At 47.0% G+C, this 22,180-nt stretch overlaps 3 protein-coding genes across 3 annotated transcripts in view; 2 read left to right on the top strand and 1 right to left on the bottom strand.

Moving 5' to 3' along the window:
* tmprss15 (transmembrane serine protease 15) overlaps positions 1-3,350 on the top strand; it is a 31,513-nt gene extending 28,163 nt beyond the window's left edge. Inside the window, exons 25-27 of the mRNA XM_084941081.1 lie at positions 1,761-1,900; positions 2,687-2,741; positions 2,840-3,350. Coding sequence (XP_084797207.1) covers positions 1,761-1,900; positions 2,687-2,741; positions 2,840-2,973 — 329 coding nt within the window. The 3' untranslated portion in view covers positions 2,974-3,350. The remainder of the gene's footprint in view (positions 1-1,760; positions 1,901-2,686; positions 2,742-2,839) is intronic.
* Positions 3,351-9,171: 5,821 nt separating this feature from the next.
* On the top strand, positions 9,172-17,876 carry ttc1 (tetratricopeptide repeat domain 1). Its single transcript, XM_084941066.1, has 8 exons — positions 9,172-9,269; positions 9,652-10,130; positions 10,213-10,273; positions 10,907-11,019; positions 11,533-11,569; positions 11,660-11,808; positions 17,138-17,192; positions 17,571-17,876. Exons 2-8 carry the CDS (start codon positions 9,666-9,668, stop codon positions 17,705-17,707), a joined length of 1,017 nt encoding a protein of 338 aa, XP_084797192.1. The 5' UTR covers positions 9,172-9,269; positions 9,652-9,665; the 3' UTR covers positions 17,708-17,876.
* Positions 17,877-20,648: 2,772 nt separating this feature from the next.
* On the bottom strand, positions 20,649-22,180 carry pfdn1 (prefoldin subunit 1). The gene is made up of 4 exons (XM_084941067.1): positions 22,071-22,180; positions 21,574-21,740; positions 21,403-21,487; positions 20,649-20,872 (listed from the first exon to the last, which is right to left on the bottom strand). Exons 1-4 carry the CDS (start codon positions 22,101-22,103, stop codon positions 20,789-20,791), a joined length of 369 nt encoding a protein of 122 aa, XP_084797193.1. The 5' UTR covers positions 22,104-22,180; the 3' UTR covers positions 20,649-20,788.

The raw sequence follows: 22,180 nt of genomic DNA, 5'->3' as shown, positions 1-22,180 counted from the left end.
AAATTCAGTAACATTATAATTCTTATAATTCTTTGCCAAAATAATGTCGGACTCTGTAGTTTTGTTATGATACTGGATTGGGACGTACAATGCTTCCACATCTGCAGCACAAACTCTAAACAAATGCTTTATTCAGGTTAATTGTCAATTCTGTCTCTGCTTGGAAGATAGTATTTTGAATTACATATTCTCCAATATTCTCCCTACAGATAATATTTAATAGGAATGAATGAAACAGAACTGTACTGGTTATTATAACAAGATGTAATTCGGACAATTCAAAATAGATCCAATCAGGATTAGGGAACAATCAAGAGAAATATATTTCCTAAAAAAAGGGGGGAAAAAAACAATTGAAAGGTACAAAATACAGAACAAGTTGCAAAGTGCTTGAAAGTAGTGCAAAAGGACTTGCCCTAACCACTTAGTGGCCTGAGTGATGAGAGTTACTCAGACCAGGGGAAGAAGCTGTTAGTGAGTCTGGAGGGACATGAGCTGATTGACCTGAGGCACCAACCAGCAGGTCAAACAGGTGGTGGGCGGAGTGAAAGGGGTCACCTGTGAACTAAGTGTTATTATAGGAGATAGAGTTTTTCCTTTCCAGTCACCTTTCTCACTCACTATGTGTTAACAGACCTCTCTGTATTGAATCATACCTGTTATTAACCTCTGTCTCTCTTCCACAGCATGTACTTATCCTGTCTTCCTTCTCTCACCCCAACCAATCACAGCAGATGGCCCCGCCCCTCCCTGAGCCTGGTTCTGCTGGAGGTTTCTTCCTGTTAAAAGGGAGTTTTTCCTTCCCACTGTCGCCAAAGTGCTTGCTCATAGGGGGTCATATGATTGTTGGGTCTGTACCTATGAAGCACCTTGAGGCGACTTTTGTTGTGATTTGGCGCTATATAAATAAAATTGAATTGAATTGAATTGAATAAGGAATAGTCTTATAGTATGGTAAAGGCAGGTTGACACAGCAAAATGGTGCTAGCATTAACACAAGCAACAAGGAGCTGGAGTGGTTTAACCTGCAGCAGCTAAGACTGAAGCAATGGATGTTACTGCTGAGCAAGTGATATCATGCTCACCTACAATCTGTGGATGCCGACTTATAACTAACTTAGCAGCTGATAAGTTAGCAGCTGATAAGTTAGCAGCTGATAAGTTAGCAGCTGATAAGTTAGCACGTATCAAATTCAGTTCTTTGATATTCTTTTACTGACAGAGAAAGACTCCGACTCAGTGTGGTCAAAAATAATTATTATTTTATTCAAGCATTACTTTCCAGAAAGGGATGAGCACAGGCCAAATCCTGAGCAAATCTAAAGCATTACAAGCCAAATGCGTATAATATAGTTCTGTTATACGTCACACATAGTCACACATAGTTTCGATCAAAACAACTCCTGCTCTGCACTCTGCCTAGTTTCACTTCCTGTACTCTGCAGGCCTGCACAAAGTGTGCAGAGTTTCCTGTCTTACACAGTACTCTGTGACCTTTACCACACATTATAACTCAAAGTGGCGTTTCTTCTATACTGGCCTCTATAAAACAATATAAACAGAAAATAAGCACTAAGAATATATATTTATTCCGTAACACACGCTACCCTCTTGTACAAATATGTCCGCTCCCTGAAGCAAAAAAAACCAAAATGTTGGGGCTGTTGCACTTTGAAAACCACTGGATGACACCACTGCAGTCATCTTTATTGTAGAGTCCATGTTAGCAGTCACTCTCACTTCCTATCTCTCTCTCTCAGGTTCTCTCCCCAATGTTCTCCAGGAAGCCGAGATTCCACTGGTGGATCAGGATCTGTGTCAACAGCAGCTACCCGAGTACACCATCACCTCCAGCATGCTCTGTGCCGGATACCAAGAGGGAGGGGTCGACTCCTGTCAGGTAACCTCTCACCTGGACTCCAAACATCCACCATAACACAGACAAGGTAATGCTAAAGTTTGGGAACCAAAAGATCAGAGCTTAAAGTCTTAGGCCTAAATCTTCAGCTTATTCAAAACTAGGAACGTTCTAGATCCTCTGACTCCAACAACAGCCCAAACATTCAACTCAATGTCGCAGAGTAGGAGAAGCTGTAAAAACTTTAAAAAGAGTTTTCATCACCTCAGTAAACAGGTGGAGACAGAGAAGGAAGGTGGAGGGCTGTTAGACAGGTGAGAAGAACCTCTGAGGTGAACCAGCTAAAAGAATGAAGGTTTTACCCTCAGAGGTCCTGAACTAAACATCATCAATTTAATCAGTGACCAGAACTCCGAGCCTTTATCAGGAAGAACCAACCGGAGCCCTCCAAACAGACCACGCTCTACAGTAAAATAACAAAGTTTTACAGGTTAGAGTCAAATGTCAGTCACACAGTAATATTCTGGAATTTTATAATTGACTTATTTGTATATATTAGAGCTCTTTCTTATATTTTGTAACGTTATAACACATTGTATTATATAATTCAGCCTGTTACTCTTATCGTCTCAGAGTGACTGTAAACACATCATTTCTTCAGGGATTAATAAAGTGTTCAGATTCTGATTCTTTTGCATGTCGTACTGAGTAAAGGATGAACCTGTAACATGGATGTAACGCAGACATCAGGTGTGACTCCCAGGCTGTGCTCTCAGTGCTGATGGTCTGTAAGCTGTAAGTGTGTAAGTTTAAATGTGGTGTTTTCAGGGCGACTCTGGTGGTCCTCTGATGTGTCTGGATGATGGAAGCTGGACTCTGATTGGTTGGTGTCTCACACACAGACACACACACACACAGAATATAGATATAAGCCTCACATTAGGTTTAACGGAACGCTGCTCTCTGATTGGTTCCTCACAGGTGTGACCTCATTTGGCGCAGGCTGTGGACTTCCTCAGAAACCCGGAGTCTATGCTCGAGTCTCGGCCTTTGCTTCCTGGGTCGCTCAGACCCGACGTTCCTCCTCTTCATCACAATTTAAAGATCCACTGTGACCTTCCACGTGTTCCGATTATAAAAGAGTCACATGACACACTAACAGTGTCAGCTGACTAGATGGAAACACATTTCCAAAGAGAAATCAATCAAGTTTGATTGTTTCAAATAAAGATCTGATTAATCAAGTCTATGAAATAAAGATTTTATTCTAAAACTTTCATTATGGCGTAATATCCAACTCTGTCAGCAGGTGGCAGCAGAACAGAGTGACCAAAAAGATGCTTTCAGCTTTTTATGTTTATCAGTAACAACAAGAACAGAAATGTGTTGAATGTAGAGAAAATATCAAATCTGTGATTCTAAAATCTCTTCTCTGTTTGTATCAGTCTAAACAAAATAAATGAAATTCAACAAATTGAATCCTTGTGATGAATGACAGTGACTGGTTTGGTATGCTTAGTTTGTGTTACTAAGACCGTCTGCACCTCCTCCTGTCCCAGCGTCCTCCTCTGTTACTCCGAACCTCTGCACCTCCTCTGTTACTCTGACCCTCCGCACCTCCTCCTGTCCCAGCGTCCTCCTCTGTTACTCCGACCCTCTGCACCTCCTCCTGTCCCAGCGTCCTCCTCTGTTACTGCGACCCTCTGCACCTCCTCCTGTCCCAGCGTCCTCCTCTGTTACTGCGACCCTCTGCACCTCCTCCTGTCCCAGCGTCCTCCTCTGTTACTCCGACCCTCTGCACCTCCTCCTTTCCCAGCGTACTCCTCTGTTACTAAGACCCTCTTCACCTCCTCCTGTCACAGCGTCCTCCTCTTTTACTCCGACCCTCTGCACCTGATCCTGTCCAAGTGCCCTCCTCTGTGACTAAGACCCTCTGCACCTCCTCCTGTCCCAGCGTCCTCCTCTGTTACTCCAACCCTCTTCACCTCCTCTGTTACTCAGACCCTCTTCACCTCCTCCTGTCCCAGCGTCCTCCTCTGTTACTCCAACCCTCTTCACCTCCTCTGTTACTCAGACCCTCTGCACCTCCTCCTGTCCCAGCGTCCTCCTCTGTTACTCCGACCCTCTGCACCTCCTCTGTTACTCCGACCCTCTGCAACTCCTCCTGTCCCAGCGTCCTCCTCTGTTACTCCGACCCTCTGCACCTCCTCCTGTCCCAGCGTCCTCCTCTGTTACTCCGACCCTCTGCACCTCCTCCTTTCCCAGCGTACTCCTCTGTTACTAAGACCCTCTTCACCTCCTCCTGTCACAGCGTCCTCCTCTTTTACTCCGACCCTCTGCACCTGATCCTGTCCAAGTGCCCTCCTCTGTTACTAAGACCCTCTGCACCTCCTCCTGTCCCAGCGTCCTCCTCTGTTACTCCAACCCTCTTCACCTCCTCTGTTACTCAGACCCTCTGCAACTCCTCCTGTCCCAGCGTCCTCCTCTGTTACTCCGACCCTCTGCACCTCCTCTTGTCCCAGCGTCCTCCTCTGTTACTCAGACCCTCTGCACCTCCTCTGTTACTCAGACCCTCTGCACCTCCTCTGTTACTCCGACCCTCTGCAACTCCTCCTGTCCCAGTGCCCTCTTCTGTTACTAAGACCCTCTGCACCTCCTCCTTTCCCAGCGTACTCCTCTGTTACTCCGACCCTCTGCACCTCCTCTGTTACTTCGACCCTCTGCAACTCCTCTGTTACTCAGACCCTCTGCACCTCCTCTGTTACTCCAACCCTCTGCAACTCCTCCTGTCCCAGTGCCCTCTTCTGTTACTAAGACCCTCTGCACCTCCTCCTTTCCCAGCGTACTCCTCTGTTACTCAGACCCTCTGCACCTCCTCTGTTACTTCGACCCTCTGCACCTCCTCCTGTCCCAGTGCCCTCTTCTGTTACTAAGACCCTCTGCACCTCCTCCTGTCCCAGCGTCCTCCTCTGTTACTCCGACCCTCTGCACCTCCTCTTGTCCCAGCGTCCTCCTCTGTTACTCAGACCCTCTGCACCTCCTCTGTTACTCCGACCCTCTGCACCTCCTCTGTTACTTCGACCCTCTGCACCTCCTCTGTTACTCCGACCCTCTGCAGCTCCTCCTTTCCCAGCGTACTCCTCTGTTACTCGGACCCTCTGCACCTCCTCTGTTACTTCGACCCTCTGCACCTCCTCCTGTCCCAGTGCCCTCTTCTGTTACTAAGACCCTCTGCACCTCCTCCTGTCCCAGCGTCCTCCTCTGTTACTCCGACCCTCTGCACCTCCTCTTGTCCCAGCGTCCTCCTCTGTTACTCAGACCCTCTGCACCTCCTCTGTTACTCCGACCCTCTGCACCTCCTCTGTTACTCCGACCCTCTGCAACTCCTCCTGTCCCAGTGCCCTCTTCTGTTACTAAGACCCTCTGCACCTCCTCCTTTCCCAGCATACTCCTCTGTTACTCCGACCCTCTGCACCTCCTCTGTTACTCCGACCCTCTGCACCTCCTCTGTTACTCCGACCCTCTGCAACTCCTCCTGTCCCAGTGCCCTCTTCTGTTACTAAGACCCTCTGCACCTCCTCCTTTCCCAGCATACTCCTCTGTTACTCCGACCCTCTGCACCTCCTCTGTTACTTCGACCCTCTGCACCTCCTCTGTTACTCCGACCCTCTGCAGCTCCTCCTTTCCCAGCGTACTCCTCTGTTACTCGGACCCTCGCACCACCTCCTCCTGTCCCAGCGTACTCCTCTGTTACTCAGACCCTCTGCACCTCCTCTGTTACTCCGACCCTCTGCAACTCCTCCTGTCCCAGTGCCCTCTTCTGTTACTAAGACCCTCTGCACCTCCTCCTTTCCCAGCCTACTCCTCTGTTACTCCGACCCTCGCACCACCTCCTCCTGTCCCAGCGTACTCCTCTTTTACTCCGACCCTCTTCACCTCCTCCTGTCCCAGTGTCCTCCTCTTTTACTCCGACCCGCTGCACCTCCTATCCCAGCGTCCTCCTCTGTTACTCCGACCCTCTGCACCTCCTCCTGTCACAGCGTCCTCCTCTTTTACTCCGACCCTCTGCACCTCCTCCTATCCCAGCGTCCTCCTCTGTTACTCCGACCCTCTGCACCTCCTCCTTTCCCAGCGTACTCCTCTGTTACTCCGACCCTCTGCACCTCCTCCTGTCCCAGCGTCCTCCTCTGTTACTCCGACCCTCTGCACCTCCTCCTGTCCCAGCGTCCTCCTCTGTTACTGCGACCCTCTGCACCTCCTCCTGTCCCAGCGTCCTCCTCTGTTACTCCGACCCTCTGCACCTCCTCCTGTCCCAGCGTCCTCCTCTGTTACTAAGACCCTCTTCACCTCCTCCTGTCCCAGCGTCCTCCTCTGTTACTGCGACCCTCTGCACCTCCTCCTATCCCAGCGTCCTCCTCTGTTACTCCGACCCTCTGCACCTCCTCCTGTCCCAGCGTCCTCCTCTGTTACTAAGACCCTCTTCACCTCCTCCTGTCCCAGCATCCTCCTCTGTTACTCAGACCCTCTGCACCTCCTCCTGTCCCAGCGTCCTCCTCTGTTACTGCGACCCTCTGCACCTCCTCCTGTCCCAGCGTCCTCCTCTGTTACTCCGACCCTCTGCACCTCCTCCTGTCCCAGCGTCCTCCTCTGTTACTCAGACCCTCTGCACCTCCTCCTGTCCCAGCGTCCTCCTCTGTTACTGCAACCCTCTGCACCTCCTCTGTTACTCCGACCCTCTGCACCTCCTCCTGTCCCAACACCCTCCTCTTTTACCAAGACCCTCTGCACCACCTCCTGTCCCAGCGTCCTCCTCTGTTACTAAGACCTTCTTCACCTCCTCCTGTACCAGCGTCCTCCTCTGTTACTCTGACCCTCTGCACCTCCTCCTGTCCCAACACCCTCCTCTTTTACCAAGACCCTCTGCACCACCTCCTGTCCCAGCGTCCTCCTCTGTTACTAAGACCTTCTTCACCTCCTCCTGTACCAGCGTCCTCCTCTGTTACTCTGACCCTCTGTACCTCCTCCTGCCTGTTTAAATCAACAGGCAGGATTTAAACACATTTGTGACACGTCACATTTCTCAGCTTAGCTTCACCCTCAGTTTGGCTCACAGACTGCTCTGTCTTCATCAGGGGGTGTAGCCTATCTCAGCTATCACAGGGCAGGAGGCGGGGCACACCTGGACAGGTTGCCAACCTGACGCAGGGCTAGCACCCAGATAACCATTCACAACTGTGGGCAGTTTACCCTCCAGAGAGTGGGCCTGGAACCTTTCTGTTGTGAGGCACCACTCTAGCTCATATGGAGGAACACATGTCATTATATAAAGAATAATGATATGATTAAACATTATGAAGAGGGCGGGGCTAATGCCATTGACTTTGATGTTATGAATGGTGTGGTAAAATTGAAATGGATAAGATCCTTCATTAAGAACAAACATTCCTTTTGGAACGATATTCCCAATGTGGTTTTGGGTGAAATGGGTGGAGCAGACTTTTTGTTGCATTGTGACTTTGACTGCAGCTCGTTACCTGTTAAACTCTCAGCAGGTCCTTCTCTATTAGAAATGAACTTATAAACATAACTTTACTCCTCACAATACCCCAGTATGGAAAAGCAGGTATATCTGTCTGTGTAAAAAAATTTGTGTACATGGATGAGTGGAGATCCAAAAAGATTTGGGCTGTAGCTCATTTTATGGATGAGAATGGGGCCAATTAAAACATGAGACATTCTGTGAGAAGTTTGACATAAGAGGCTGCTAAGAGTTATAAAACACTAACCAAAGCCGTCCCAGCCCCTCTGAGATCAATGACTGAAGAAGACATTGTGCACTCTGACATCTCTCCTGGACTGAGACAGCTCTGCAGACTCAGGCTGTGTCCCAATTCAGGGTCTGCACGCTTGAAGTACGCATTTTAAGTGCGGTTACGTCACCGCCACGCGACGACGGCTGTCCCAATTCGAAGTGTACTTCAAATGCATACTCCAAATGCGCCGTCGATTCCCCCAAATATCAAGCGTGGTCCGGTGCACGCTTCGTGGTCCCATATATCCCACAATTCATAGCGCGGCGGTGGGTGTGGATAATTTTGCCGCAAAATACGGCAGAAGGGAGCGGCCGAAGAGGGTTTTTTTTTTCCAAACTTTATTGAAATTATAAAGCGAACAGTCAGTCATTCCAGTTCAGTTTGCACAGTAGGCATACAAGGCAAATAAGAGTAACAATATACAGTACAATGAAATAAGAAGGATGAATAAATAAAGGAAAAAAAAAGAAAAAAGAAAAAAAAGGGGGGAATGTGACAGACTTCATAACAACTTTGTACTTGAAAGTTGTGACAGCTCATTCGTTAAACATTTCTGAATGAATTTCAATCAATGATAAACCTTTGTTACTGGAAGTTAATTTAAGAGAGTTTGAGTAATATTCAACTTCAATCAAAAACAAATTAAATGATGGGGTTGAGTTTTGAAATTTACATTTATGTATATGGAATTTCCCTAATAAGATGGAGCGGCGGAAGAGTGAACTGTCAAAAGTACTGAATATGACGTCACTTATTTATGTGCGAATGTTTAATAATTAAAGTCAGTGATATATATATATATATCATAATAATCTGACAATACTATAATATTGGCCATATTATATTTACATTACCACAGTGAGATGACTTTAGTCTCATGAACAACATTAACTAATTGTTATTTACTAACTAATCTTAAATGATTATTCCGCACTTCTCGTACTTATAGTACGCACCGTACGTAGTACGCGTAGTGTGCGTACTTCAAGCGTGCAGACCCTGAATTGGGACACAGCTTCAGAGTTCACTTTGGTGACAGCAGGTTTAGAAACAAGGCCATCAGAAATATTGTGATAAATCCTAACCTGGTTAAACTAACATAATCATCCTGCTGCAACCAGGTTTCTGTAAGGCAGAGTAAATCGATTTGTTGATCAATTATTAAGTCATGTACTAACAGAGACTTGGAGGAGAGAGACCTAATATTTAATAATCCACATTTCACTGTTTTACTCTTTGGTTCAGATGTAGATACTGTATTGTTCTTTCTTTGTAAATTTTTATGTTTAAGTTGTTTCTTGCTGGTTTTTAGTTTGTTTTTTGTCTTTTTGGGAGCTGACACTGTCTCTATGGAGATGGGTTTATGGGGGGGAGGTAGCAGGAGGAGAGAAGCTGCAGAGAGGCGTGTAAGACTGCAACTCTGCTTCCTGGTCCCAACTCTGGATAGTCAAATAAAGCTCATATCAAAATAAAAAAACAAACTACTCCTCCGGCAGGGGGCGGTACCTACAGGACACTTTAAAAAGGAAACGGAAGCGTTCCTCGTATAGGAAGTGACGTCAGTGAGCGTGGTCGCGCAGATTCACCGGTGTTTACAGGTGAGACCGAAAAGCAGCTGATTTTAACGTTTCTGTGGTTATCGATATGCAACGGACTGTCACCTCGATGACGTCAGGCAGAGCCGTGACGTAGTTACGACTGACACGTGCGTGTAGAGTCCCAGCTGACCGTTAGCTTAGCTGTTAGCATGTAGCTCCTTAGTAAACAAACAGAAACCTGACCAGTGATCAATACCGGCTGATCAACAGGAAGTGACGCAGGCGCGAATCGCGCCGATCCTTCGATGGCTGATCAGCTGATCGCCACAGAAGAAGAGTGAGGCTCAAAGCTGTTAGCTCAGTGACAGCTAGCTGGCTAACACTGGCTCTGTGTGACGTCAAAGGTCAGGCCTCTAATCAGTTTGTTAAATTTTTATTTTAGCTCAGAGTTTCAGAATGAGCGGAGGAGGAGGCATACAGAGACACAGCAGGGCCGAGGAGGAGGAGGAGCACGAGGAGGACTTCTATGACTGTCCGGACACGCTGGAGCCTCCTGACCCCACTGCAGGAGAAGGAGGAGAGGAGAACCAGCAGGACGTTCATTTTAAACACACACAGACTGAACGAGGAGACACAGAGAGGGAGGCAGCAGAAGGACACCAGGGAGAGGAGCGGGGAGACAGACTGAAGGAAGAGGAGGACGAGAAGGAGGTGAAAGCTCCACTGGAGACAGAGGATGTGGAGCAGGGGGAGGAGGGGGTAGACTGGGTGAAGGAAGAGGAGGAGGTGAAGGAGCAACAAGATGGAGACTCCCTGCATGACTCTGACTCGGAGCTGAAGGAGGAGGTGAGCCCAGCCGTAGAGTTTGATGATGATTACCTGAGGGAGGTGGAAAAGGAGCTGACCGAGGAGGAGAAGGAGGTAATACCTGCTGACCAGTACCTGCATTGAGAGGCATTTAGGTGTCGGCACACGGTGGTAAATCAGAGTTCTTCTTTTTCAGAGTCGACGGCAGCAGAGCATCAGTCTGAAGGAGGCGGGAAACGCCCACTTTAAGAGGGGAGGTGAGTCTGTGAGATCAGCACTGTGGAGCTCCTGCATACTGCAAGGGGTCAGAGGTCACACTATCAGGGTTTCCCGTACACGGTCAAATGAAAGGGGCGGGGCTAGCTGCTTCTGACCAATTTAAAAAGGGCAGTATGGATCATGTGACTCATCTCACACAAACATGAACCCTGAGAGCCGCCTAAACCACAGGTGAGAGTCTGTGTGACCTCTGACCCTGAACGACCTCTGACTCCGACCAGCAGAATCTGGTGATCTGTGGCGGGAAAATAAATTTTGATTGCAGTGAATGATTTTGTGTCTGAGCATGCTCAGCACTGCCGCCTGCACTGTGAGACTTTAACCTGTATCCATGGAAACGTGAAAGATTCCTCTCCCACGGCCTGATGAAGGAGACGTGAAATCAGATCAGGGTGAGTGAATGTGATTGGATGAACACGTGTTCAGGTGTGTGCTCTGTGTTCACATGATCACTTTCAGTCTGACCTGCTGGAACAATCAATATTATTTATTACTGTTGCTCATCAGGAAACTGAGCCGTCTTCAGAAATGGTGATGTCCTACATGTTGATCTGTTACCGTGGTGACCTGCTCTGGGCTCTGTGTGTAACATTTGCTTGTTGTTCCCACAGACTGGGCGGAGGCGGGGCGAAACTACACGGATGCGCTGTCTGTGTGCCCCGTCTGTTTCAGCAGAGAGCGAGCTGTGCTGTTCTCCAACAGAGCCGCCGCAAGGCTGCACCTGGTAACGTGCTATAAACATGCTAGCTCTATGCCGGTATCGTTGCTAACATGAAGGATGTAGAGCCGTCGGTGTGACAGAAGTCTGGTTCTATGAGTACCTGCTTCACCTCTAACACAGCTTTGTGTTGGTTAGTCCTTTTGTGGCTCTGCACACAGATACACCTCATCCAATCAGGAGGAAGCGTCCACACGCTGTAAACATCGCTCGTTTCCCTCTGAAACTTGGGTACCCCCTAACGTTTTCTACTTCTTGTGTCACTTCCTGTGCGATGCCCTGTGCGTGGGCATCACACAGCCCCAAAATAGGCCGCTGGACATTTAATGTTGCGACTGCAGTTTGCTCGAGTCACCAGGTTCGTGCTGCAGCGGGTGGGCGTTTCCTCCTGATCGACCAATGAGAGCAAAAGTTTGAAACGTGCAAAACACTGCATGTTAGCAATGATCAGTTATCAGTAATGCCATTAGCTGCGTGCTAACAGGTTAGCGGCGTGCTTACAGTGTGTGTCTCTGTCAGGATCTGAAGGAGCAGGCGATCTCAGACTGCAGCAGAGGTGAGTGATGATATCACACCCCTCCTCGGTAGCAGCGGCTGTGTAATGATTATTCATTGTACTGACTGATTGGCTTTGTGGTTCCCATAGCAATAGCGCTGGATCCTGACTACCTGCGGGCGCTGCTGAGGAGGGCGGAGCTTTACGAGCAGACAGAGAAGCTGGACGAGGCTCTGGAGGACTACCAGAAGGTTCTGGAACGAGACCCAAATAATGTTGCTGCCAGGCAGGCGGCCATGGTGAGTTCACTGACTGTGGGACAAAGCAGAACCAGGCAAGCTCTGTTCAATGTTAAAACCTAAAATGTGGGCTAAAAGCCAAAGAAGCTGGAGTTCACATGAAATCTCTGTTTCATTTGTATAATTTATCAGTCTTTAAATCGTGATGCCAGTTAGCGGAGTTTTAGAAACAGGAAGTGAACCCGTTAAAGAGATGACCCAGCTGATGGAGTACTCTGTAGGTGAAATCATGATGAATGTAAATTCACTGAAAGTTCTCAAACTAAGGACGTCTGTGGGCTGATACAGTTTGTCTGTCGTGTAGGCAGGTCACCATGGTAACCGCTGTAGTGTGTTCATGACGGCGCCAGGTCAGAGTGTTCTCAGAGCCCTGCTGAGGTTACTTCTCTGTAGAAGAAGAGCGCTCGTGTTGGTGCTGATCTTATAGACTTCCTGTGGTGATTAACAGCTTAACTCTTACATGTGAAGGGTCCCCGGTTTGATGCTTGGAGAACACACAGACGATGTGAGCGCTGTCAGGAAGTGCAATCAAACACCTGCTGTGAGGGAGAACAGCTGGAATCACCTGCACCATCTGTTTGACACCATCAGTCATTGTCTAACTCAGCTTGTTTTTGTGAGGATGTTCCTCTGTGGATTCAGTAGTGTTTAGAAAGAAATGTGTACGTATGTAATGGTGTCACATCGCCTCCCCTGTACTGCAGGCTCCCGCCCCCTGTAACCACACCTTACATAAATCGCCTCGCTGCTAGGGCTGGGCCATGTTATACAGTTCACGGTAATACTGGTACAATGGCCCTTTCTCAATTCTCAAGTACGCGAGTCCGTAGGGCTGTTCGATATAACGATATATATCGGATGACGATATAAAAACGTCTATCGTTTCCTATCACGCTATCGTTTGTTTCGTGGTGTCTCTCAAAATAAACTGTTTACAGCAATATTTTTCATTGTCCTGATGGTCACTGTAGTGGCTATATTAAGTTTTCTCTTTCTCTTATATGTAATACAACCACACTACGGACAGACAAGCACCTGTTTTTATGCGTTGTCGTTAGCAACAATCACAACACCATCGCGTGTCCGCTTGTTTATGTTCCACATGAACCTTTCACAATAAAGCTTAAGATCCTGTTGAGACTTTTCAAAATAAACTGAATCACGTGAAAGAGCAGATTATTTACGGATGAGAATTAAAAAAGAGCCGCCAGGTGCTAAAAAATAAACCTTAGACTCAAACGTTAGAACAGGCTTTTCCCCGCAGCACGCCATGTGATAAACACTTACAAAGAAAACGGCAGCCGTTACAACTGATGTCTAAAAATGTATCGTTTCATGCATCAGTTAAAACACAAGTCGAGCTGCCCGAGATTCATAGAATTTACAGAAAACGTTACATTTTTGTGATTTATATCGTTACCATGGCGATAGATGTCTTATATCGGGAGATGAGATTGTGGTCATATCGCACAGCCCTACGAGTCCGTACTCGCTGAGAACGCGAGCACGGACTCGCGATTTGTATAAGTGGAACACCAGCGTACTTGATGATGTCACAGGTCCGGAGTTTTTACTGCCATCGCCTCTTAATTTAACTGATATTAATATGTTATGAAGCTTAACTTTAATCACCGATTTACTCAGAAACAAATAAAACACCGAAATAACCTAAACATTAACATTTAGGAGTGATCTAAGTGACTTATATGTCATGTTTAACCTCAGTAGCAAAATCTCTATTAATAAAAATAGTGTACATGTATGCCTTAATAAAAAACAAGCAGGTGAGATGTTAGAACGCTTCTATTTTTATTTTAGTAGACACTCAAACATTACAATAGACAGCTACTGGGGTTTGTTTAACCTGAGTAGTGAAAAGACCGCAGGGGGGTTGAAAACGATGTGCCAGGAGTCCGCTGTTGTTGCCGGCTCTAGTGATCCTCGACCTCGCTGTCTGCTATGGAGCTGGCGGGTGACGGACGTCTCCGAAAACGTCGGAGCACGTTTGGAAATATGCGATATGTTGATAAACCGAGCAGATATTTGAAGCTTACACAGCTACATTCTCGCCTGAAAATAACTTAAACGTTTATTTTGTGACCCAGAAATATTTAAAAGTTTTCAGCCGCGCTCCTCCGCCATTGTCATGTTTGAGTTTGGACGAAATGCATTCTGGGATATTTAGCTGTGCCAAGTCCACACAAGTCACCGGGGGAGCGGGAACACATCTGGGATTTTTTGGCGTTCTTGGCTTGATGCGTACTTGAATTGGAACAGTATTTGGTCTTCGACTGATGACGTATCACGAGTACACGAGGACGCAAGTACGCACAAGTACCATATTGAGACAGGCCCAATGTTACGCAACGATAAGAAAATGCAAAAAGCATGGTGGCAACGGAGGATGAGAAGGGGGAAAGCGGATTGTTGAGTGAAACGGATGAACCTGAATTGGCTTGTAAAATGGTGCAACTTCAGTGACGTGGGACTGGTTTGGTGTTTGTCCGTCAGATACACACCAAAGCACTTTTTTTTTTTGTAGAACATGCAAGCGGGCCGTCGTTATTACCGTATTGGTGGGACTATAAGGTGCTCGTAAAAGCCTTCAATTTTCTCAAAACTCGACAGTGCCTCTTATAATCCAGTGCGCCTTATGTAAGAATTATGGTTGTGTTTACTGACCTCGAACCGCAGCGCTTGATGGATTGTCGGAGCATTATGGCTACCGCAGGCAGGAGCCTCGCAGAGTAATCTGGGTCCTAAACTCCGTCGCATTCAGGTCCCAGAGTCAAACGAACACTGCAGCATCACTGAGAGTTAAGAACTATCTCAATTCTTTCATCTTTAATAAAATGATCAGCATTGCTGCTTTACCAGGTTATCTATGAAGTTTAACATCCAGGCATCCATGAAAACAGAATTTATTACATTTAACGGAGTTGGAAGTTAGCAGGAAGTTATGTTCTGACTGAGAGATTTCTGAAAAATTCAAACGTACAGCTCTGCTGTCACTTCCAACATAAATGAAGACAGAAAACTAAACAGCAGTGACGTTTGTAGGGTTACTGAAGTTGGGCTAGCTGGTATATAATGATGTGCTACGTGATTGCTAGCGACACAGCTATGTTAGCATAACAAACACAGTGACGCTGGAGGACGAACTTTTTTCCACTCGATAAAAGTAAACGTGAAGGTTCCTGATAGTTAGAGACAAATACAGTTGCATGGCAGGATGCTGTAAACGGACCAAACTTCAGTCAGGAGAACAACTGAGATAATCCATCCACAATCCAAGGTTAGTCATTCATATACTGCAACAACACGGGAATAGAGCAGCTGTGATAGAATTCAGCATTAATGAATCAGTGGTACAGAAGTGGAGGAAGCACGAAGTGTGAGTTGAAGAAAGTTTGATTTTTCTGACTGCTTTGTTTAACTTAATGTGTCTTATAATCCCGAGCAGCTTATGGGCCGAAAAATACGTATTTGATTTTTTTATTTGGCACACTGCAGTTTAATGTAGCAAAGCACCTCTTTTTAACTTCAGTGGATATTATACATGGTTATGCTCAGGATATGTCAGCACATTTCTACTGGCAATGCCTTTTGGTTAAACTGTCAGCGAGGAATTTGCACTGTTAAATTTTTATATAACTTTAATGCACATAAGAAGCAGCTGCTTGTTTAAGTGAAATTGCAGTGATTTTTTTTTTTTTGCACTAATAAAGTTGTGGAGTTGTAAAGTATTTTGTCTAGTGTCAATTATATCGTCAGTTATATCGTTATCGCAAATTTTCAATTTATTGTAATGAATTTATGAAGTCATTACTAGTTAACGTTAAAGGGATGGTTGGCTCAACAGAGCTCTGACTGTTTGTCAGCCTGGCTACAGAGCTGAAGAGAAACCTGGGGTTGTTCTTATTTTCTTCAATCAGTGATGAATAGTAAGATGTTCTGGCTTTGTGGAGGGCTTTCTTATAAAGCAGCAAAATATTTCTCCAGGCTAAATGATGATCCTCTAAATTTGTGACACGCCATTTCCTCTCCAGCTTACGAGTCGTCTGCTTTAGGCTACGTGTTTGAGAATTATACCACGGAGTCAGGTACTTCTGATTAGAGGCCTTAGTTTTCACAGGAGCTACAGTATCCAGAGTCGTACGTAGTGAGGCCCAGGCAGACGATCACAAATAAAACTGTTTTTTGGATCAATAAGATTGACTATTAACAGTGTGGGTAAGGGTTACTGAAGCAGCTGCTACACGTCTCAAACAGTTTGTTTGATGAGTGTATCCGCTGGGGCTGCAGGCGCACCTGGTCACTTTTACTTGAGTCTGGCATGTTTACATCACCGTGCATGACCTCTGATCCGTGCATGACCTCTGATCCGTGCATGACCTCTGATCCGTGCATGACCTCTGATCCGTCCCTGTTAAAGACAGTCACAACTCTCAGAGCTTCCTCACTCAGTAAAACAGTGGTTCCCAAACTTTTTTTGCTAGGCCCCCCGCACAAACACATCCTCCTATCACACACACATATTTTGTTTTCAAACTTCATTGCAGTTTACTGTCACTGACAGACAGAAAACAACAAGTGAAAACAAAACAAAAAAAACCAAAATAAACAAGATTTGACGGCAAGTAAAATCTGTATTAAAGCGAGATATGCTTCATCACATGTTCTAGTCTTTGGCCTGGAAGGAAGCTGGTTTGGAAGCATATCTGGTGATGCTTCATCCTCTGCTTTGTGTTTGTGTGGGAGCCCCATCAAAAAATGTTCATTATACTCGCTGTGTCCAAACACAGTTTGTTTGTTTGTTTGTTTTGTTTTCATTCATACCACGACCCCCCTGCAGTGGCTCTGCGCCACCTCCTGCAAAAACACCTCAGCCAGTAAAAGACAAACGCCTCCTCGTTTCCTACACGGTCAGAGCTGCTGCAGCAGTCTGTGGAAAAATCGTTGAAACAAACACTCGACACTGTCTCAGATCTTCAAACTTTGCTTCTAGTTCTGACTTCTTCTCCTCCGTCTAACGTGGCGACTGCAGCAGCTTCCTGTGCCAATCTGATGGTGTCACAGCGGCGTGCAGAGCGACCAGTAGGTTTTACCAGGGCCTTCTGTGCTTATTCAGGTTCCGCCCCCTCTGATGTCAGGGGTCAGCGCTAAGGAGGCGTGAAGGGGACGAAAAACAGACTTACACAGCTGACTCTCTCTCTCTCTCTCTCCCACCCTCCACCTGTGTGTCTCCACCTGTGTCTCCCACCCTGTGTCCACCTGTGTGTCTCCACCTGTGTCTCCCACCCTGTGTCCACCTGTGTGTCTCTATCAGAGGCTGCCTCTACAGATCCAGGAGAGGAACGAGAAGCTGAAGGAGGAGATGCTTAGTACGTATTGCACCTGAACACACCATTAATCAATCATCCATGAATGTCTGGTACGTACCTGTCGGTGCGACAGCGTGGTACCTGTTCAGGTGGAGACAGTGTTTTTCAGCCATAACATCACCTGTGACAGGTGAGAGGAGCCAATCGGTGACAAGACGGAAATGAAATCACATGATCGATCCACATGATTGTAAAGGCACACACAGATCAGACATGAACTCTGATCAGCTGTTGGCTCTGATTGTTCACATTACAGAGATGCAACTTAAACAATAAAATCCTGCAGCCTGATAGCTCAGGGCCTGGAGTCCTTTCACAATAAAAGCCATACATTAGACATACAATGGAGCTGTGATCTCTTTGACCTCTGACCCACAGGTAAGCTGAAGGACCTAGGTAACATGATCCTGCGGCCGTTCGGACTCTCCACCAACAACTTCCAGGTGAACCAGGACGCCGCCAGCGGCGGCTACTCCATCAACTTCATCCAGAACCCCAACAACAACAACAGGTGATGATGTCACAGTGATGTCGTTGCTCACAGCCGTGACATCACACCACAGAGCAGTGGTTCACCTGTCTGCTGATCAGTTTAGTTACCGATCATGAAGAAGCGAGTACGGATTGGTTATTGATTGGTGATTGACTCTTAATGAAGAGGAATAAAAAACCTCTGAAAGGTAATCTGTTCCAACCAGACTCCATTCATTTTCTGTCTGATTTAAGCTGCTCTGATGAAACTCTAACTTGGAGCTTCTATGCGTCACTGAGCTAAGCTGGATTAGGCCCCGCCTCCTCTGTGCTGAAGCAGTTCCAGCTGTGCAGCTGTGAGTCTTTATTAATAAAGTAAGCAGACAGGCTGTTGTCTGTTGTGGAAGTTTTCTGTTTAAATAAAGCCTGCAGACGAGCGGTGAGCGGTAGCTAACATTCCTTAATCAAAACACAAAGAACAGAAAAACCAAGCTTGGTGGAGCCTGCATGACCGCGGGACAGACGGTCAGCAGAGTCTCTCTGAGCCTAGCATGGCTCTCAGTTAAACACCTTCTCCAGGAACAAAAGGCAGTACACAGCTGTTTCACACCTTAAGGTTCACACTCCCTTGCTACCTCCCAGAGTCCTCAAAGAGACAAAAGACTCTTCCTGTGGAGTTGTCTGCTTCCTTACTACACCCTCACCATTTGTCTAACTGCATGAGTGTGAGACATGCTAAAATCCAGTGGCACCAAGGCATTATACAAGAAAATAATGTGATTAATACATAAATAAAAGAAATTCCTATACATGTCCTACAGAGGGGCGTGGCCACAGACTGAGGTCATGAAGCCAGGTACAGAGCACTCGCTGACCTCAGTGTTAGCGCTCTGATGGATCAGCTGTTTGTGACACAATAACCTGATTAGACTTAATTATCCTGACAGCAGGTGACTTCCTGTCTGACATCAAGCCCCGCCTCTAACAGCGGTATTAGCTCCTGGAAACCAAAGAAGAAGAGTACCTTCCACTTTTTTTTGTGTGCGATTTCTTTTTGAGCCTAAAAACTACTTATAATGTATTTTTTTAAACACACAGGACTATAGTGGACAACAACAAAAGGACAACTTTGGTTTGAAATTACAGCTGAATTTAGAAAATCAAACTGAACCACTTTACGGCTTTAGAGCAGAGGTGGGGAACTCCAGACCTCGAGGGTCGGTGTCCTGCAGGTTTTAGATCTCGCCCTGGGTCAACACACCTGAATCACATTACCAGGCCTCTGGAGAACTTCAAGACATGTTGAGGAGGTAATTTATCCATTTAAATCAGCTGTGTTGGATCAAGGACACATGTAAAACCTGCAGGACTCCGGCCCTCGAGGCCTGGAGTTCCCCACCCGTGTTAGGGTGTCATTAAAAACCTTTAATTAGATGAAAAAACAAAAGTCTTCATTATTCTTGTTTTCTGCTGTTTGTTACCAGGACGATATTAACCTGTGTATTTAGCTGAACAGACGTAGTTCTTCCACCATCACTGATGCTCCTCTCCTGGCGCCTCATTGGCTGTGACACTTGGTCCTTCACTGTGGCTCCAGTTGTTAGCAGACTCTGAGATCGATGGCTGTGAAATATAGATCAAAGCTTATGTGAGTTCCTGTGGGAACCGATCCAACCAATCACAAGCCGACTGCAGCACCAGTCTCTGGTCACTCCACAGACAATCCAGCCCCAGACCATTAGCAGCAGTGAGGGCAGAGACTTGTAGGCAAGGAGGTTTTGCCTGCTAACCTACCATCGTTGTCCTGCTGATAATTCTGGTCAGTGGAGGCAACCACATGTACTGACGTGGCAAAGAAAACCTTTATGTGTGGGCAGGTGGTGTTTGTTGTTGACAGCGGGGTCTGAGGAGCAGCTGCCAAACCGTCAGTTTATCATCCATGTGCTTAATCGGACTCCAGTGTTCTCGGACTTCAGGCTCACACGAGTACTGAAGTACCGGATACTCTCAACACAGTAATCTAATGTGATACTACGCTGGATACGTTATCCTGGAACTAAATGATACACACAGTTCGTGCTGGCCCACCGAGCACCGCCCCGCCCGAGTCAGTCTCCTCGTCAGGTAGTCCTGTGTCTTCCTCCTCTTCGTCATGTTCTCCTAGACCAGGCGTTACTAGAAGGAGAGTAGAAGGAGAGTATTTTGCTAACCTCTCCTCTTGTTGGTGTGTCGGCGGTTTTGATTGAAAGGTGGTAAACTGGTCACATGACATCAGTGGAAAGCCCAGGATGTGGGCTGGGTGGGCGTCACAGTCCGAGGATACACAGGTGACACGTACATGAACAAATGGGCTGGCTCTCAGAAAGTTTCATACAGTCGGGGCTCTGATGTCACTCACCTGTCCAGGTAAATGTGCGTTTCTTTCATCTTACACCGGCAGCTTATCTGACCTTTGACCTTCGACGTTCAGGGTTCAGAGGATCTTCACTGTTCGGATGAATCTCTGACCAAATGAATCAGGTCGCTGCTGTTTACCTGCAGCTGTTATTTCTGCTGCTGCTCAGTTATGTGCTGATTTATCACCTCAACACTGAGAACGTCATAAAACCAGAGAAATACAGGGCCTGTCCTCAGCGCTGCATCCACTCATGGTGCAGTTACACAGGTGTGTTAAGCATGTGTTAGACATGCAGCTTTAAATATCTGTGGTAAGTTATAATTGGTTAACATAATCCCTTCATGTCCTGATCGACCTCAGGGCACAGACCTCAGGTCAGCTCTTTGAATCCTCCTGTTTTAAAGGATTCAAAGTGACCAATCACATTATGACCCCGCCTCCTTTGGGCAAACGTAGTTCCATACAGTCACATGATCATCTGCTGGTTTTAATCATCAGATCACCCACTGAGAACAGGGTTGTCTTCATCATCATCAAATTCAAAGTAAAGATTTAAATCACAGACTGAAAAAACCCACCAGCAGGCAGAGCGTCTTCAAGCTTTTATTGTGAAAAACTCACACGGGAAACAGTGTGTGTGTGTGTGTGTGTGTGTGTGTGTGTGTGTGTGTGTGTGTGTGTGTGTGTGTGTATTACAGTGTAATTATAGTGTGTGTGATGATGATGGTCAGTGGGCTCTCCTGGACAGCAGCATCTCTCTTATGTTGTCCTCAGCTTCCTTCACGCTGCGTTCAAGGTACACCTTCCTCTGCTGGAAATCACAAGCACAAACATACTGTCAGTGCTTAGCTGTGTGTGTGTGTGTGTGTGTGTGTGTGTGTGTGTCTCGCACACCAACACTGTTCCAACCTCCTGAAATCAGACTGCAGGACAATTCATTCCTTTTTTTGTATAAATCACAACAACAGTTACATCAACGTGTTTCATTTTTTAAAGTAAAGACTAACCCCAACTATCATGTGACCCTCTGTGTGTGTGTGTGTGAGGGGGGGGGGGGGTCACATGATAGTTGAGATTGTTGCCAAGGGCCCCTCTATGAGCACCTGGCAACAGTGAGAAGGGAAAACTCCCTTTTGACAACAGTGTTCAGGAGAAAGTGTTCAGTAAGTTTAAGGTGAAACAGGTCCCAACTCTGGATAGTCCTACTTTGAGAGCTGCTCCAACCAAAGTGGGATGGATGCCGTCTCTCCTAACAAGACCAAGTTTCCCTAACCCCACGCAGAACACGCCCACACGCGTGATGTCAATCAGCAGTTAGCCACTGAGAAGAGGAGTGTGCACCTCCAACTCTTTGATCTTCTCGTCAGCCGTCTTCTGTTTGTCTGTCAGCAGGTTGTTGATCTCCTCCTTGGACTGCAGGATGAACCTGAAACACATCATGATTGAACCAATGTGATTGGCTGACACCTGCGTGACGTTCAGGTGTGTTAAGGTTAAAGGCAGGTGACTCACATGCGTCCCACACCCTCATAGAGTCGCGTGTTGTCGGGCAGCGTGGCGATCTCGGCGTGCGTCAGTTTGGCGTGCTTCTGAACGCGCGTCAGCTGATCGATCTGCAGATCGGCCATCTTGACTTTCTGCTGCGTGTCGATCATCTTCACCTGCAGCTCGGAGAAGGCCTGCGGAGCGCACCTGGGTTAGTCCCTATGGTAACAGAGCCTGCCCACTGTGAAGTACCCGCCCCCTTTAGCTCTACGTCACGGCGTCTCACCAGAAACCCACTCGCACACGATTCCGCTGCGTCACTATGACATTACGGGCTCTAACTACATCACGGTGACGACACTGAGCGCAGCTGTGTTAAAGTCACGAGCGTGACGGTCTCGGTGTCCCGCGGGCACAGACACAGGCGGAGGTCGTAGGCAGTTTAAACCGGAGACTGTGGAAAAAACACTCGACCACGTGTGAAACAGCCGCGCTAGTCACACACACAGGTGAGGCGCTCCTACCTTTTTCAGCTCCAGATCTACGGGCGCCGCCATCTTCTTTCTGCTCCCGACTCTGAGGACACACTGCGCATGCGTGAGAGCCGCCTTCTTCTTCCTCTATCTTTTTATGG

The sequence above is a fragment of the Perissodus microlepis genome, chromosome 10 (genome assembly GCF_051167445.1).
Source record: "Perissodus microlepis isolate ML-2025 ecotype Zambia chromosome 10, ASM5116744v1, whole genome shotgun sequence".
Lineage (NCBI taxonomy): Eukaryota > Metazoa > Chordata > Actinopteri > Cichliformes > Cichlidae > Perissodus > Perissodus microlepis.
This window is presented reverse-complemented; position numbering and strand designations above follow the sequence as displayed.